This window comes from Ostrea edulis, chromosome 8 (genome assembly GCF_947568905.1).
Source record: "Ostrea edulis chromosome 8, xbOstEdul1.1, whole genome shotgun sequence".
In the NCBI taxonomy this organism is placed as follows: Eukaryota; Metazoa; Mollusca; class Bivalvia; order Ostreida; family Ostreidae; genus Ostrea; species Ostrea edulis.
Genome location: NC_079171.1, coordinates 31476558 through 31496266, shown reverse-complemented (window position 1 = coordinate 31496266; position 19709 = coordinate 31476558). Strand labels below are relative to the sequence as shown.

General features: G+C 34.1%; 2 protein-coding genes across 4 annotated transcripts in view; both read right to left on the bottom strand.

Moving 5' to 3' along the window:
- LOC125662759 (zinc finger protein 235-like) overlaps positions 1-19709 on the bottom strand; it is a 73243-nt gene that overhangs the window by 23051 nt on the left and 30483 nt on the right. For 2 of the 3 annotated variants that reach the window (XR_008798090.1, XM_048895118.2), the window contains exon 1: positions 4275-4335. The exons of the other annotated variant lie outside the window; for it this stretch is intronic. The gene's annotated coding sequence lies outside the window, so the exon portion shown is untranslated. Of the gene's footprint in view, positions 1-4274; positions 4336-19709 lie in introns of those variants that run through there. 3 annotated transcript variants of the gene reach the window in all.
- On the bottom strand, positions 18708-19664 carry LOC130049550 (zinc finger protein 723-like). The gene has a single exon (XM_056147363.1). It carries the CDS (start codon positions 19519-19521, stop codon positions 18826-18828), a length of 696 nt encoding a protein of 231 aa, XP_056003338.1. The 5' UTR covers positions 19522-19664; the 3' UTR covers positions 18708-18825.

Here is a 19709-nt window from a genome sequence, read left to right as displayed (position 1 = left end):
ACTCACTGTTCAAAAGTTATTAGCAAGGTTAAAGTTTCAGACAGAATTACAGAATGACTGTTTGTCAAACAATAAAAACATACAACAATACCCCCCCACCCACCCAACATGGTGCAGAATTGAAAAATTGAAAAGGGTTATACACATGCATCATTTAATTGATAATAGTACCAAACCAATTCAAGTCAAGATGTTGAGTGGACAATATCTTCCTATGTCCAGAATGGACTGACCCTTGACCATGTGACTTAAAATAAATAGGATTCATCTACTCCAAAGGATGTACCAGTGTACCAAGTTTGGTGTCAATCAAGCTACAGATTCTTGAAATATAGGAGACAATATATTACTATATCCAGTTTGACCCTTGATCTTTAACCGTGTGACCTCAAAATCAAAAGGGGTCATCTACTTCTTAAGATGTACCAGTGCTCCAAGTTTGATGTCCGTCAAGCAAAGGATTCTCGAGATATTGTGTGGATAGTATATTCCTATGTCCATTTTGACCCTTGACGTTTAACCATGTGACCTTAGAATCATTAGGGGTCATCTACTCCTTAGGATGTACCAGTGTACCAAGTTTGATGTCTGTCAAGCAAAGGATCCTCAAGATATTGAACGGACAGTATATTCCTATGTCCACAGTGGACTGTCTTTTTGCCGTTTGACCTAAAAATCAATAGGGGTCCTTTTCTAGTCATAACCAACCAACATTTGAAACATCATAACGATCAAGTGAATGGTTCCCAAGATATTGAGCGAACATGTGGTCTGCCGACTAACAAGTGCAAAGCAATCCACCCACCCACCCCCTTTCTTCTTTGAAATGGGCATAAGTATAATTGTTTACAGAATCTCATATACAGTCACATGAATTTAGAAATATGGCTGAAATGGGTTTCCGTGCTTCGGAAAAACGTAAAGACTGACTATTGCAATGAAATTAATGGGCTTCAATAATTCTAGAAAAAATTACAATCGGAATAATGCATTATGCTTATTAATTTACACTCGTATTTAACGAAATATAATACACACTTCTTAATTTTTTTATGAGAAGGGACACATACTACATACCACTAAAGGTTTTTGACTCATTTTGTTTTAGTCAATGCAATGTGCACTTAATTTTTCGCTGCATTGTTTACCTATCTAAAAGCGTAAAATTGTTTTTTTAAAAATTATCTTACACCCTGTACTTGATTTTGTCAGATTTCTGCATGTTGCACATTTTTCATGGGTCTGGGAATATGTGATAACTTTTGAGTTTTAACTTTCCTTTTGCAATAAACAACCTGTCCATCTAAATGCGGCGAAATTTCAGAAGGTTATGTTTGCATAGAATTCTTCATTTAGTACCAATTAAATTACTGGCTTTGATTATTGATATGTTTATAATTACCGAATGGGGTCGTTATACCGCACCTTGGTACGTCATTTTTCGAAGCTTGGGTGATGTTTTAATTACAAAACATTGAACGTTCGCATCGGCTATTTAATTGATATGAACTTTAAACAAAGAAAATATTGAGTCTGTTCAAACTTAATTGCTACAAACTCTCGTGCTTAGCTGAAATTATCATTATTTCCCCGAAAATACTGCTATGTAGTGTGTATTAGGACAAGATTGTCGTTTTCTTAAAAACACATTTGCTCACTGTATACAAATTCTAGTGCATGCTTGTTTGAGAACCTGCATCATTTCCACAAAGATTTCTTGTGAAGTTAAATGCGATTGTACACACGAACAATGGTATTTCCACAATTTACAGACCCCAAAAGGGGATGCGCATTAAATATATTCGACGAAATACGGTAAATGTGATTATCTATATCTGACTGTAGAATAGTCTGAAAGCAGAAACATAACAAAATGAAGGTGGTTCCTCGTCTCACTCTGGTAGATTCCCGCAGAAATAGTCACACGGTTTAGGCTTCAAATGACACACTTTCGAAGAGGCCTCGACAGGGAGTATGATCAGTCGTAATAGACCAATACCATTTTCAAATATTTACTATGCTTTCCCAACTTAAGAAAACGAGATATTACTTTCTTTACCATGTTTACTATAAAATATTTACTTACAAATTATTTGTTTCAGGTTTACGAATCTATTTTTGTAGTTGATATATTTATACACACGTACGTCGCATGTTTAATGTACAATCGCCTGTGACACTTATTGACTTACTTTGCTTACATCAAGTATTCATGCGTACTATGTTTAGTTTCTTTAAACATATTGAGGGGACTCATTTAAATTACATTATTATAAGAATGTCAACATACATGTATGATATGTCTTCAAAATCCAATGAAGCTGTTATAATAAAAGCAAATTTTTTAAGATCTTTGTGCGGTGGATTTATTTGCTGTCGGTGTAAGAGTAAACAGAAAATTTGTGAGCCGCGATAAATCCGCACGCTGTTGAGTCAGCAAGGAGCATCTCGCTTCGCAAGCCGACTCAAAAATGAAGGTCAGTTTGAGGTTAAATGTCACGGTCATGCTATTAAATCTAGTGAGTTTGTCAAATATCTAGGAATAACAATTAATGAATTTTTAAAATGTCATCTCATAGTGGATGAAATTGTGTCCAAGGCCAACTCCAGACTTCTAAAGTTTCGTTATAGAAATGGAAAGTGGTTGAATAAAAGGTCAAGGTTAACATTATCTTCTGCACTTATTCAGTGCTACTTTGACTATTGCTCTTCTGCATGGTATGAAAGCTTATCTAAATCCTTGAAGAAAAAGCTACAAGATCTTCAAAACAATAAGATTCATCTTAAATCTGAACCCCAGAACTTATTTTAGATTCAATATACACACTCTGTGTAGCAATAGATTTAGAAAAACAATACAATTAAAATGCTTTTTGTTTGGACAATCTGAGATCTGTACCCAAGTAGTATAAAAATATTCCATTCACATTCATCATGTTTATATTATAAATATGTTTTATGTTTTAATGATTTAAGGAAAGTCCGTGCTTTTACGTATCCGGTTTTAAATTTTAAACACCGACTAGAAAGTTCCAGTTATAACTTCTTTGTTTGATGTTTGTAGTTTACGAGAACTGTACGAGTCAAATTTAGCATTCAAATGTGAATCTTAGATATATTTACCATGAATAATTATAGTGTGAAGTCCTCACTAGCTCCAATGGTACAAAGCAATGTAATATCTACATTGAAAGGCTCATAGGCTTAAAAGACTCATAGCTTGCAATCTAAGCCTGAACAATCATACATAGGCGTGATCTTCACAGTGGAATTCACACAAAATTTTCAGTATGTTTTACATATATATATATATTGTCATATTCTGTTAATCTTGATTTTAAGACTGTATTTGCTGTTACAATTTACTATTTTCAAAGTGTGCAAAGAATAATTGTAAAACTTAAATTTAAAAATGGGGGTTTACATATTCAAGAGACCATTTCGCAAAATATCTCTGGTCAACTATGGTAAAATATGTTTTTTTGTTAACCTTAGATATAATTATAAATATTTTTAAAGAAAAACTGGCATGTAAACAATTTAGATGTTGAGAATGTTTCAAAATTGCGATATTCTGTGATTTTTTTCTGAAGGATGTGAGAAGATTAAACAGCAATTGTGTATGTTTTCAATTGAATATATTTAAAAATTCTCTCAATAAATGAATAGCTATTGGATTTTATATATTATAGCTTAATATGATGTGCTTTGGTGCATATTTTTAATAAAACATGAGATGATGCATTCTTGTGTTAGAATTTGGATTTTGCATTTGGGGGTATATGTGCTCTGTAGCACATAGTATAAAAATAAACCTGCAAAGGCATGTCTTATATGGGCTTTTTAGTTAGTTTATGAGTTGTTAAAGTTATTTAAATGAAAAAAAACTTTGACAGAAATTTCTAATAGTATTTACCTACCTTAACAGTTTAATGTAAAACCTAGGGATAAAACTAAAATGGGCTGTTTCTTGTTCAAATTGATGCACAGGGGCTCGTTACGAAATTTTTGTCACATTAAAATTTGACATCGTCTATTCTATGTTTACAAATTCATAGAATAGACGATGTCAAATTTTAGTAAAGACAAAAACTTCGTGACGAGCCCCTGTGCATACATGTAGCTGCGGGTATACCGTAGCTGCGTTCACTCAAACGGTAGCACCGACATTTTATATAAACCTAATTATCACATGTACATCTTATTCATTTTACACACAGCAACATCAGCTGTGATTTCTCTAAATGAAAAACCATGCAAATTGTTGAATTTACCTGTTTCATAGGATTTTTAAGCCAAGGCTACCGAAAACGTGAAGCACGAGATCAGAATGTCGACCCCGATCAAAATTCATTCGAAAAAATAATAAATAAATAAATTATTCTGACAAATTGGTAAATTAATCATGTATGTACAGTATAAAATAAAAAGAAACAACAAAATCACGTGTGAATGAACATTCCATAGTACATATATGGTCTACAACTAAATAATAGAAGCAGTGGTGAAAATAGATTTACCCCAAAACACCCAAGAATACCCCAAAACACCCCCAAAACCCCCCAAAATATCATAGAACAGCACAGTAAACAACCAATACCGTTCATATATTAAAGAAAATTTGAATTATTTAGTAAAAATTTTAACCAATAAATAATTTAACCAATAGCATTTGGTGTAAAACAAACAATATGAATATTTCGTTAAATGATCAAAACAGTAAATTATTTGATGCCGCCGATTGCACAATCATGAGTCTTCTTTACTTTCGAATAATGTTTATTTTACAATCTACTCATATCTGCTTTGCAATGGTCTCCAGTAATTAAAGTTTAATTGCTTTCCTTTGATATAATAATTTAGCCTATAATATCGACCATTGATTAAATATGAATTTTCACTTATTTTTTTTGAAATATCAGTAAAAATCAATTTTTTTTTTATTTTTTTATTTTTTTTTTTTTTTTTAGATTTTATTTAAGAAATAAGGTATCATTTAAAAATATTTATCGGGATATAAATACGGGTTGGTCACGTGATCAAATTCCATAAAGCCCCGAAGGGCTTTATGGAAAATTTGATCATGTACCAACCCGTATTTATATCCCGATAAATATTTTAAAATGATACCTTATTACTTATATTTACATTTTTGGTCGGTAACATTGCTGAATTGTGTTAACAACACGTTTCCATACATTTCAAATTGTTGACGTCCACAACGAAGCGTCATAGATGTTCAAAATGACGACAACACAAAACAAAGTTCTATAAAATGAAGAACTGTTTTAATTATTAAGACGCTAGAAAGCAAGTATATCAACATATACTTATACATTAACTCGGGAGTATATAATGGAAAACTCTTCCATATGTCTAATTTTAGGGGGTGGGGGAATTATGATTTAAACGGGGATGCGCAGTGTTACACTTAGAGTTGTGATGCGCTTTGACTTTTGAAAAGTGAAGACGTTGAAGACCGACTTTGAAAGATATTCTGTGGATATTACGGAGTTAACAGAAGACTGAGATGGAGGAACATGAAGAACAGGGCGGCAGTCGTCAGGTGTAGGCAAATTATTTATAGACAGGACAGAGGACGCAGCTCAGATGAATCTCCGGAAAGAACTGAACATCGCAGAGAATGTGGAACTGCACGAAGGTAAGGGACGGTTTGGATTTGGATATGTAATTGTTGATAAACATGAGCTAACTGAACGCTTCTTTTGACTCGATAATTTTTTGTAATAGGTTTTTAACGACGCCTCGCTTCGATGTCCCGACATAAACTTGCTGCTGTGGCACGGAAGCAGTGCAGTGTGGTGTGTAGGTCTTAATGCACTTTGACGACTTATCGGCCATACATCCTGTGAATGACCTTTTTGCTAAAGCCTAATGTCATCGTCTAGCAGTAGGTACAATTCCGCATCACCGATGACCAGGGTGAAGTTGTAGCAGACGAAATTTTAGACATACATTAGGCCTAGTAGGCTAGTAACTAAAGACATTGTTTACAGTTATGCTTTTATCAATTATTGATGAAAGTCCACTGCTTGGAATACAAATAAAACCGTAAATACATTTTGTGGTGTTGATTTCATCTATTGAAAGATTTCTGTAGTAAGTGAGAGCGATTGCTAGATGTGTATTGCCTTAGTAAAAGTAGTACCTGTTACCTACTTTTAACAAATGTTCATACGCACAGCCGTGACCTCTGTTGACCCCGTAGTAGATTTATCCAGAAATAAATACGTATTGCTCGTAATAGTGTTATGTAGGAGAAAACAGTTGCAAATGTAAATATTTAAATATAAAATATAAAATATACATTTATATGTCATGTGGCTCCGATGAGCAGGGAAAATTAACCGAGTTATCGGTCTTGAAATAACTCTTTTATGTATATTGATACCATTTCAAATAATATACGGCGAAATTGTTCAGTTTTCTGCGTAAATAACACAGTTTTAACCAATATTTTATTTTAAAATGTGTTTTTGGGGTCTTTTCATTGTGTTTTGGGGTGTTCTTTGGTATTTTGGAGGTGTTTGGGGGTAAATCTACGAGCCGGAAGCAGTGGAATGAATAATTTTCATGTTTGATTTGACCACAGTAGTCTGAAGTTTTTTCAATAATAGAGCTAAAATAAAAAAATAAAATAAAAAATATACCCACTACTATTTTTTTTTTTTTTTTTTTTTTTTTTTTAGTAGGGATGTATTTTTTATCTCTATTATTGAAGCAATACAAGCTGTAACTGACGGAAAATAAAGCAAAAAATAAAAGAACAAATAGTCAACATATATGTGATTGAATATATATAACTTAATAGAATCAAAGTGAATCTGAAGCAATAAACCCGTCAATTCAGCAGAAAATATAGATTCATGAATCATTGTCATCCTGTCAGTAATTCCTGCTCGTAGCCTCCGATGTGCATTGACCTTGGAGGTCACCAGTTCGGAAAAAGCGAAAGAGAGGCACTGAGCACGTGTTAGATTTGTAAACAGTTTAACATGCCAATTTCATAAAAAATTCACAATCAAAATTTTATTTGAGTGGCACATTTGCGTAATTATTACCTTTTTACACTTGCATAGTATTTCTAGTCATTAATGAAACAACGTAATATTTTAAAACAAACGACACGTGTAGTTACTCGCGTCAGTTTCCGTCTTTGTATATGGCCTCGGTCTCAGCAACCCGATTATGTTCGGCAATCATCGTTCCCATGTCCGTGTATACGACACAATGGCGGTTTATACGAAACGCTCATTGTAGGTGTGCTCTCAATTTTGTTATTTTGCAGAATTTTTCTTCAGATCTTGGAGATTATATTATTTAAACCGATAGGTGTTATTTGGTGAATAATTGGATAGTTGAAAAAATACCGCCAGTTACAGCTTGTATTGCTTTAAAAAAAATGAGATCAAAATTTATGCTATTATTATATATAGCAGCTCGACTTCGAAGAATGAGATACTCTGTAGCAAAATTCAAAGAAAATATAACCTACATATTTAGTTTAAACAATATTTATTCGTAAATAATTCGATGATGTTTACAAACAATGTCTTATACATGAAATAAATTGAGAAACAAGCCAAAAGGCTTATATTAATCTCGCTTTAAATATCTTACAAGTAAGAGGTGAATGAAAATTCTAAGTAAAATAAGTCGTATACTAATTATTACAATACATGCAAAAAGAAATAGGAATAAGAGAGAAAAGCTGGAATTGAGTATTGGGGAAAAAAAATAACACACGTTTATATGTATGATAAGTGTTGATACAGATCAAATGCATATAAACTATAGACAAAGTTGAAATAATAAATTGTAGAGTTGTGCCATATAAACAATAAGTAATAAACACAGGTTTTCCACTTATTACAACCTTGGTGCACATGAGTATATTTTATATACAATATGACAGTATTACATGTAGATGTAGTAGAACAGCTTTCAGAACCTTTTACTTTCAACAAGAAATTTTTGGGCTAAATAAAATATGCTGTTGTTCTCACTTTCAGATAAATTTTCATTACCGTATAACAATAATTCTACATTAAGTGGATATGGCAGTGTCAAAATTGTATTGGTCCTAACTCTTGAGTACATATTACAGCGTAAAAGTAAATGATCAATACTTTCTACTTCTCCACAAATGCAAAGGGGTGAATTAAATAATTTTCTTTGAAACATATGAGGATTAAGAGCACTGCATTCTAATCTCAATTTTGCATGAAGAGTTTGTCCGATTCTTGTTCCTAAATAAAAATAGTTTGGAATATTAATGACTCTTATATTAAGATATTTCTTAAAGCTAGCTAGAGATGGATTTAATTGGACATTTCGAGGAAGTGCATTCCATTTCCTTATTGTAGATGGAAAAAATGAATTAAAGTATAGCTTGGTTCTAGAGTTGATTTCTTGCAGTGAATTAGTTGCTCTTGTGTTGTAGTTGTGACCTTGATTTCTCAGAGACTGAATTATATTGTTTAGATAATTGGGAGTCATGTTATGGTATATCTTGTGGAGTTGAATAAGTCGATGATTTTCTCTACGCTTTGACAATGGATCCCATCCCGTTTCCTTATATAGAAGATGCCTGGATGCAAGTCTATTACCTCCCGTAACTATTCTGGCTGCTTCTAACTGTATGTTTTCAATTTTATTAACTAAATATTCTGGTATATTGTCCCATATAATGTCAGCATATTCTAGGACGGGTCTTACAAATGAAAAATATATTTTTTGCAGAGTTTTTCTATCTAAGATAAACTTGACCCTTCGTAACATACTCAGGCGTGAATAGGCTTTTTTCACTATTTCGTCTATATGGACTTGCCAAGATAAATTACTACTGAAAATGACCCCTAAATGTTTATGAGATTCGGCTTCTTTTAGATGAACATCGTTAAATATCAATGAAGAATGGAAAGGTTTCTTGACCTTATTAGATATAGTTAAACATTCTGTTTTAGTGGGATTAAAAGATACAAGCCATTGTTTTGACCATTTGTTGATTTTTTCGAGATCTTCATTAAGCAAAGATGCTGAAGTGTCTGCATTATCGACAACAATATAAAGTGATGTATCATCAGCAAACAGTTTGACCACACATGCAATATCTATGACCAAGTCATTTATATAAATAAGAAAAAGTAGAGGACCAAGTATACTCCCTTGGGGCACCCCAGACCTAATATTTGTAGTGGAGTGCAGAATATCTTAATATGTTGTACGGTGTGACCATTGAGACGAGCGAAGCCCATTAACATCTTGCAACACGACTTTTATCCGTCTCTTCATTTAACGCGGGAAATATAACGCGCTTGATGTAAATAATTACAAATTATGACTTCATATTTGCAGGGACCTATATACTAACGGGATAGGCAACTAAACTGTGTAAACCCGATGAACTCTCGTACGTCACGAGATCTTGCGAGATCGGCTTTTTTTTTTTTTTTTTTTTTTCATTGATGCCATTTTGAATTTCAAGCGAGAAGACTCCCATATTGTTACTTTAACTGCTTACACTGCCTTGCTTGATCTTATCTGCGATCGAAAAGTTATTTACGACATGGTAAGTAATGTTATCTTTGTGTTTATGATCCCTGCTTTCGCCAATCATGTGGTGTTTTCATAGTAATTAGAGATCAGTTACGAATGACTGCCCAAGCGTGGTGTCGCTTGAGTATGTTTACACAGCACAGCTGGAGATTGTGGTGCCTTACGGGTTATTATTCTCTGTATTATCCAAGCGGAGAGCACTCTCAATTTATAACAATCGTAGTTTTTTATTATTATTTTTTTTTATATCAAAGCATGGAAAATCTGTTATTTCCATGAGGTATATGTACGAATCAATGTTTGACAAAAGTGTAAGACATAACCCTTTTTGTTTTTCAATTTAATCGTAACGTGATTGATAAAGGGAGGTAAAACTTACGAAATGTTAACAACAAAAGTCTTAAAAATGGGAAGAATAATTTATTTTATGGAAAATTTATTTAAATTGAAGTTTTCTGATTGATTAAATTTATGGCACGTGACCTAAATTAATTGTTCATTGAAGATTACCAGGGACCAATACACTGTTCCTGAGAATTTTTAAAAAACCATATTAATGTGAAAAAATAATAATTAAGGGGATAAAAAACCTCTCATATATATCATAATTGTAATTTTTAAAATTGTAATTTTAAAAAAAGGATGACTTTTTTTTTTGCATTGTTATAAAGTTGTCACAAATATGTACATGGATGGCCAAAAGAAACCCATGCCAAACAAGAAAACCAAAAATTACCAGAATTAGTATGAATTCTTAACCAATTTTAAATGTAGGGTCAATTTTTATGATATGTTATTCCATGAAGTTAAAAATGTGACAGACATAGAACCTCTTATATCATATTTATACCAACTTTTACCTCGGCATAAGACAAAGGAGTGTCCGACCTGATCAAAATCAGATCCTGGCTTAGATTGCTACACAGTTAAGGATCCATTCTGAATATTGATCATTAATTTCTATTGAACGTATTACATGTTTGTTTAAATTCATGTGATGTCTGACATTGGGAATATCATGAAGTTCACCCCTCTTGGACACAATATAAACATCACACTGTGCTGCAGGACATTATTTTGAAAGATATTTTATATATGTTTTATTATCTTTTGTTCAGAAACAAAAACTTACATTACACTAACAAAAAAATTCTGATGTTGATGGTAGATAATATACTTGAATATACTTGAACCAATCTTAAAACATAAACAAAAGATTCTCTACTCTTGACGCAAGACTTTTACATTCACTATGGTAGAAAATTACATTTTAGTTTTACTAATCTGAATTTCATGTGTAAAACTGCTTTTAAATTATTATTTTTTTCTGATATAGAATAGAATCAAGATCATTGGTGAAAAGATAATGAATGTAATTGGTTTCACCTACATTATTAATTTCAGTGTAATGGTGTTTTTTAAAAAAAGATTTTTAAAGAATTATTTTGCATTCTCATAATTACTACTCTGATAGAATCAATCAGTTTCATGTGACAAGGTATCTGAACAAGTAGAGAATACTGATTTGATGCAATTCATTTTATCATTTTTTTGCACACTAAGTGACCCATCTTTTGTCATTTTTGTGTCCAAGGTGTGGTTGAACTGTGGTTCCAGTGCTAAAAAAAATTATAGACAACTTTCAAAAATGATTGGGCCAGTTGTGAAATTAAAAAAACATTACAAACATGGGACTCACTACTCAAATTTTTAAATAACACTCGCACATCATTTAGACAGACATTCAGACATTGTACATGTACATTCAAATATATACATTAACAGCACATAGAAAACATTTAGACAGACATTCAGACATTGTACATGTACATTCAAATATATACATTAACAGCACATAGAAAACATTTAGACAGACATTCAGACATTGTACATGTACATTCAAATATATACATTAACAGCACATAGAAAACATTTAGACAGACATTCAGACATTGTACATGTACATTCAAATATATATTAACAGCACATAGAAAACATTTAGACAGACATTCAGACATTGTACATGTACATTCAAATATATACATTAACAGCACATGGAAAACATTTAGACAGACATTCAGACATTGTACATGTACATTCAAATATATATTAACAGCACATAGAAAACATTTAGACAAACATTCAGACATTGTACATGTACATTCAAATATATACATTAACAGCACATAGAAAACATTTAGACAGACATTCAGACATTGTACATGTACATTCAAATATATATTAACAGCACATAGAAAACATTTAGACAAACATTCAGACATTGTACATGTACATTTAAATATATATTAACAGCACATAGAAAACAATATTTTGGGTTACGCTTATGGTTGGCCATCCTACAGTGTACCCAGTGTAGAAACGACTATCTACACCCCCCCCCCCCTCTTAATAACCAAAACTGAATGATATATAATAACAATGATCATAGGGAAAAACTAAGAAACATATACCTGAATATAATACCATCCAGAGTATCTGGTTCAGGATTGTCTGACACGGGCCGCTAAACGAAGACATTCGTTAATGCTGTGTTTGGTTCGTATAAGAAATTCTTCTTTGGCATTTTCTGTTTCTCGGTGATGCCGAGTATATGCCAAGATATTTGAAAATCAATTGATATTAACGTCATTTCCGCTTTTTCTTACATTATTTGTGGATAGAATGGCCACTCATGAATTCTTATTGTAGTAAACATATTCATTTTTACTAAAACAGGGTAGTGTAAATATTTATACTACCAGTGAAATTAATTTTACAACCGGTAAAATTATTTTTACTATGGGTATAAATAATCAATTATGGGTAGCTTTGGCCAGTGTTTTATTTTTACTGGTAGTACAATTAATTTTACTGGTAGTAGAAATAAATAATTGTGGGTAGGATGGCCAACCATATACGCTGCTATTGAAATTAATCATGGTATGCACCTAAATCTTATCCGGACTCCGGTAATATAATACAAAGCAAGGGCGGATCCAGATCTTTTTTTTTTTTTAAAGTGGAATGAGTCTACTAATAATTTGGTTTTCAAGGGGGGGGGACCCTCACAATGTGTTATTTTTACGTATTTTAGCACAATTTTTTAACGAAAAAGGGGGTTCCGACCTCTAGACCCCTTCCGGATCCCCCCACTGCTGAGGCGTATCCACCGATTTGGAGGGGGTGTACTTTACAGAAAGAAGATATAGAAACTACATTAAGTCATATCCAATGAATTAATCGACTGCTTGATGGATGGTATACTGTTTAAAGTCCCTCTCGATAAAAATACAATGCACATGGTAAACTTATCATTACACTGGTAGTTAATCTTTTAATCAGTGGTTAAAATCTTTGAAGAACTATTTTTAGTGGGTAAAATTCAACATTTTGTATATCTCGTCAACATCATTCAACCATGCCCTGCCAAATTGATGTAGGCAGAAATTGGAATCTGGCATGTCATTTCATGAATGCAATTTGTATTTTAGAATTTCTGGGTAATATTAGTAAGAGGCCCACGGACCAAAATCGCTCATCTGAACAGCAGTTCCTAACAGTAAACAAGCTTGAGCAAAACTATCATTATACAAGCAGCTTGGTTCAGAAAAAATTCAAATGAGAAACTGTTAGGTAAGCCCATTAATTTTGTGAGTATAGGCCTGTAGACAGGTATGACCTTTCATATTAACATCTAAGTATGCTTTGTCCCAAGTTTGGTTCCCTATGAATTCGCATGATTTGTACAAACTTAAATACCCACTTTTCCAGGAAGCTGCCATGTAAATTTCAGCTTTTCTGGTCCAGTGGTTCTTGAGAAGATTTTTAAATCACCCCACTCTATTTTTACATTTTTGTGATTATATTCCCTTTGAAGGGAGCATAACCCTTTATTTGAACAATATTGAATCCCTTTTATTCAAAGATGCTTTGTGCTAAATCTGAAATTCGCCTAGTGTTTCAGGAGAAGATGAAAATTTGAAAAGTTTACAATGACGCCGACGACAACTGACAACGGACAAATTCTGATCACAAAAGCTCAGGTGAGCTAAATAGTTACAAAGATGTCCCAGAAAAAGGGGTAAAAAAGCTCAGGTGAGCTAAATAGCGACAAAGATGTCCTAGAAAAAGCTCAGGTGAGCTAAATAGTTACAAAGATGTCCCAGAAAAAGGGGCAAAAAAGCTCAGGTGAGCTAAATAGCTACAAAGATGTCCCAGAAAAGGGGGCAAAAAGCTCAGGTCAGCTAAATAGTTACAAAGATGTTCCAGAAAAAGGGGCTTGGAGTGGGGTTCAACCCCTGACCCACACACCCTCTGGACACACCAATGTTCTATAAAATGAATTTATATCTTTTACCACGTCACTGGAGTGACCGTGGAGGTTCAATTATAACATATCATGAGGTAAATGAAAGTGGCGGAAAATTTCTTTTTATATGAATGAGTGTTCGAGTGAATATTCATTTCTTGTGTTAGTATGCATATTAATTACTCGATGGTCATTAAGTTGATAGGTTGACGCACACCACGTGACTAATCGCATTCATACTAATATCTTGCACACTCGAAGTCGATTGGCTCGCTCCAATACCACTGTATATTCAGCAACTGAGACAAACATATCGAACATCACTTTTAAAATGAACATCATGCGTGTATATGTACATGTAGTAGACGGATTTGGGATATTCTTTGTTATAAGTTACATTTACCATACATAACAGTCGAAAACATCGAGAGAAAGAAGTGGACATTACAATTCGTAAAACAAATGTAAAGTCAATCCAAGTACACAGGTGAGTTGGCATTATAAAATACTTTAGAAAAATAATTTGCTGAATTCCTTTTGTTTTGGAAATTGACAAGAAAACTAATGTGCACAAAATATACTAAGTGATTTCATCTGTAAAACACTTCAGTTTTCGATAGTTTTTGCCCCCGGGGTCCCATCATGGATGTGCCCGAGAGCCAGTGGGAACCTCAAGGCGGCCCCAACCCTCTTGATAATTGTGCACTTTTTTCTTTATGGAATGAGAGTACCAAACTCCCGCACGCGTGACCCGGACGTAGTTTACCCCGAAATTGAGCGGAGGTATAAATGTCTAGGTGTTGCGTGATTGGCTAATATCAAGAGTGAAATTATTTGGAATTGAAAGAAATATTATACAGGTTCAAATTAATTGTCAGGATGAAAAATTATCGCACATAATTGAGAAATGACTGAGGAAATGACCATGGTAGGGGTGTGCTTAAAATGAAATGTGTAATTTACTGCAGATTGCTATGTGTTGTAAAAAAGTACAAATGTGAAACTTATACGGTACCAATTTTGATGCACCAGATGCGCATTAACAAATATGGCCTATAAAAGGCACGGGACCCTATATATTTTTGTCGTTTTTTATCAACACTTGGAATGAACTTTGAAATGTTTGCTGTCATTTGTTTAAAATTGATATAGTTAATTAGTGAGAGGGCCAAAGGTTAACATTGAGGTCTATGGGAAATGAATTGGTACTCTTTTCCCTTATTGCTACGAGCCTGACTGTCGGTTGTGTTTTCAAATATATGTGCATGGTGTATGTAACTTTCCACTAGCATCAATTAGTATGATAAGTTCATGGTACTATTGAAACAATGCAGACACACCCTTATCGGATTAAAACGCAAAGTTAATAAAAAAATTTAAACAAAGAATAATTATTATCAATGATTCTCAATTTTCATTTATTGCTAAATTACATGTACATGTACATATCTACTCATTTTGGATACATTCATTCTGAAAATGCATATGATAAAAAATTTAAATGATTTAACGCGTTACATGTATATACAATGTAACGTTCATTTATTCAGCCATGAACCCTTATCATTAAAGATGGGTGAACAAGACAAGTTCCTAGGATTGGGTGGATACAAACGACAATCAAAGTACCGTATATTGATTGGGATGACGGGAGATATAACAATATGGTAGATACATATATTGATTGAGATGGCGGGAGATAATACAGTAAGGTAGATACTTATTTTGATTGAGATGGCGGGAGATATACATTAAGGTAGATACTTATATTGATTGGGATGGGGGGAGATAATACATTAAGATAGATACTTAAATTGATTGGATGACGGGAAATAATACATTAAGGTAGATACTTATATTGATTGGGATGAAACGAAAAACATGTGGTATACTTTATGTAACAGCAGACGATAATATTCATCTAAGTACGTACGTACATCGGTGACGTATTAAGTGCGAGTGTAAAATTTTTAAAAGATAATAATGAAGTTAAAGTGGCACAATTCCGTAAAAAAAACACCCCCCCCCCCCAAAAAAAAAAAAACCCGCAACAAACCTCATCCTCCACCTGTAACTCATCAATATACACCTGCATACAAAACCTCAATACAACACCTTAAGGTGTGTAGATAAAAAGTAAAAAAAAAACAACAAAAAACAAAACTGGAACATCACCATCAAAAATCAAGGAACTGGAACAAATTTCAAACTAGATCTGTAACTCACCAATATACATTTGTATACAAAAAATCAATTCAATATCTTCAGGCGTTTAAAAACAAGAGGCATATGGGCCACATCGCTCACCTGAGTCACGTTGGCCCATAGTTAAAGATTTTTCCCTATTTATTCGCATGCAAAACTTTAATCCCTATTGTGGCCCCAACCTATCCCGGTGCCATGACATTCACAAACTTGAATCTGTACTATGCCAGGGAGCCTTTATGTAAATGTAAACTTCTCTGGCCAAATGGTTCTGCATGAGAAGATCTCTATATATTTGCATGTAAAACTGTATCCCCTATACTGGTCCAACCCTATACTCCTAGGGGGCCGTGATTTTAACAAACTTCAAGCTGCACTATGTCAGGGAACTGTCATGTAAATGTAAACTTTTCTGGTTCAGTGGTTCTTGAAACTATTTTCCATATATATTCCAATGTAAGTCTTTGATCCCCTATTGTGGCCCCACCCTATCCCCGGGGCCATGGTTTTAACATTTCACTGTAAGGAAGCTTTCATGTAAATATAAACTTCTCTGGTCCAGTGGTTCTCGAGAAGATTTTTTAACGATTTCCCCCTACATATTTCTAAATAGAACTTTGATCCCCTATTGTTGCCCCATCCGACCCCCTGAGGCCATATTCTGAACAAACTTGAACCTCCTTTATACCAGGAAACTATCAGGTAAATGCCTACATTTACTGCGCAATGGTTCTTGAGATTTTCCGTATCATATACACTTGTACAACGTTCAGCTTTTCTGGCCAAGTGGTTCTTGAGAAGAATATTCTGAGATGATCCCACCCTATTTTGCTTTTTTGTGATTATCTCCCTTTGAAAAGGCCTTTATTTGTATAAAATTGAATGAAAGGTGAAGATAACGAACAGTGATCAATCTCGTAACTCCTATAAGCAATATAAAATAGAGAGTTGGGCAAACATGGACCCATGGACACACCAGAGGTGGGATCAGGTGCCTAGGAGGAGTGAGCATCCCCTGTCGACCAGTCACACCCGCCGTGGGCCCTAAATCCTGATCAGGTAAACGGACTTATCCGTAGTCAAATTCAATGTGCCAAGAACGGCCCAAGATGTCAGACAGCATTTGACCCACTGATAGGTTGTATTGACGAACTAGATCGTTATAACGACCATATAATTTTTGAAATGCTGATTTCAATCGAAACTGTTGAAACCCCTGCACTATCAACTTGTTTGTCAGTAGCTTGCCTGAAGTTAAAAACTGACCATACACAGAACAAGCTCTTGCGTATCGAATCAGTTGAAAGATATAAACACCATATGCAGGTGATAATGGAATATTGCTACATATATATGGGAAGTTGACGATGGAGGAGCTGAAATCATCCCGTTTCTCATAAAGTAGAGTTGTTAGTTTGCCGTTAATATCTACTTTCAATAAACTATCTAAGTATAAATAAGAAGTGGATGACTCTGTGGTGTCTTTTATTTCCAGTTCACAGGGATATATCGAATCGACATATGAATGAAAGTTATCATTGTTAATACATGTAGATAAAACGTCGTTGATATATCTGAATGTCGAAATAAAGACGACAGCAAGAGATTTTTTCTTTTCACATAGAAGTTTTTTGAAGTAAATTCTGCTTCATATGAATATAGAAACAGGCCAGCTAACAAAGGAAGACAATTCGAATGCTTTTGAGATATCGTACAATGCACATTACATGTCGGACAGCCCCCGTACACCTGTATACAAACAATCAATTCAATATCTCAAGGCGGTAAGAAAAAACACTCTGGGAAACTGGGTGTTGCAGAAGGACGGAAGGACAGAGAAACGGAAAGACAGACAAGGGTAAAACTAAATGCCCGAACCTCTTTGTGGCGGGGGCATATAAATATCGGAACCATGATTTCACATTAAATTTGGAGAAGTTCGAGAGATCAAAGTTCGAGCCATTGAAAGTCACACACACATACACATTAAAATCTTTCAAACAGTCATATTTCTGTTATGAATAGGCTTCTTCCAACAGACATCACTAGGATAATCGTCGTTTATAATTAAGTGGTATAAAAAACATTTTGTCACACTGAATATCTTCCAACAGATTTCACATAATACGATTAATCACCACTATGCATCTTGAGATGTGTATGCAATCTTCCCTTCTGATTAAACAGACTTCACATTGATAACGTTCATCACTAATGTGTCTCTGTTTCTGTTCAAATGAATGCCTTCCAATAGACACCATATTAATATGGTTTATCATAAGTATGTAAAACTTATATGGTACCAATTTCGATGCACCAGATGCACATTTCGACAAATAATCTCTTCAGTGATGCTCAACCGACAATTTCCAAATCCGAAATAAAACAAAACACTTGTAAGAGCTATTTAAGGAAAAACAGAGTGTCAAAAAGTATTGTCAAATTCGTCTAAGGATAAGAGCTATGCATGAGGGAGATAATTCTTAATTTTGAAAAGGGTTTCTAAATTTTATCACAGCAATTTAATATACATCCATATTTTCAAGCTAGTAACGAAGTACTTAGCTACCGGGCTGTAGAGACCCTCGGGGACTAATAGTCCACCAGCAGAGGCCTCGGCCTAGGTGTCGTAATGTAAAACTTGTACAGTACCAATTTTGATACACCAGATGCGCATGTGTCTCACTAATGCTTCTGCATGACTTAAATGCCTTCTCCAAAAAACCACATTTCTAAGTGTTTTCACCAGTATGTGTCTTCATGTGTATCTGTAATGTTCCCTTTTGATAATACATCTTCTCACAGACATTACATTTATAAGATTTATCACCAGTGTGTTTTCTCATGTGTGTATGCAAGCTTCCTGTCTGACTGAACGCCTTCCCACAAACACCACATTTATAAGGTTTATCACCAGTGTGTGTTCTCATGTGTATATGCAAGTTTCCTGTCCTATTGAATGCCTTCCCACAGACATCACATTTATAAGGTTTATCACCAGTATGTATCATCATGTGTGTTTGTAAGTTTCCTGGTACACTGAACACTTTCCCACAAACATCACATTTGTAAAGTTTATCACCAGTATGTGTCCTCTTGTGTGTCTGTAAATGTCCTGTTTGACTGAAAGCCTTCCCACAGACATCACATTGAAAAGGTTTATCGCCAGTATGTGTCCTTATGTGTCTCGTTAAGCCCCCCGTCCCAATGAATGCCTTCCCACAGACATCACACTGATAAGGTGCATCACCAGTGTGTGTCCTCATGTGTGTCTGTAATGTTCCTTTCTGATTGAATGCCCTCCCACAGACATCACATTGATAAGGTTTATCACCAGTATGTGTTCTCATATGTCTCTGAAAGTTTCCCGTGTGATTGAATTCTTTCCCACAAACATCACATTTATAAAGTTTATCACAAGTTCGCATCCTTACGTCTTTTTTTCAATTCCCCTTTCCACTTGAATGTCTTCCAACAAACTTCACATTGATAAGCATGTACAGTATGTTAATATGTATGTTCATATGTTTTGGTAAATCAGCTACTTAATGAAGATAATTTTAATTGGGAAGGTCTTTTATCAATTGATGTGAATCTAGTGTGGTCGCTGGGATTT

Coding starts and splice junctions, on each gene's coding strand:
- LOC130049550 (XM_056147363.1), bottom strand. CDS start 19,521: ATGCGAACTTGTGATAAACTTTATAAATGTGATGTTTGTGGGAAAGAA.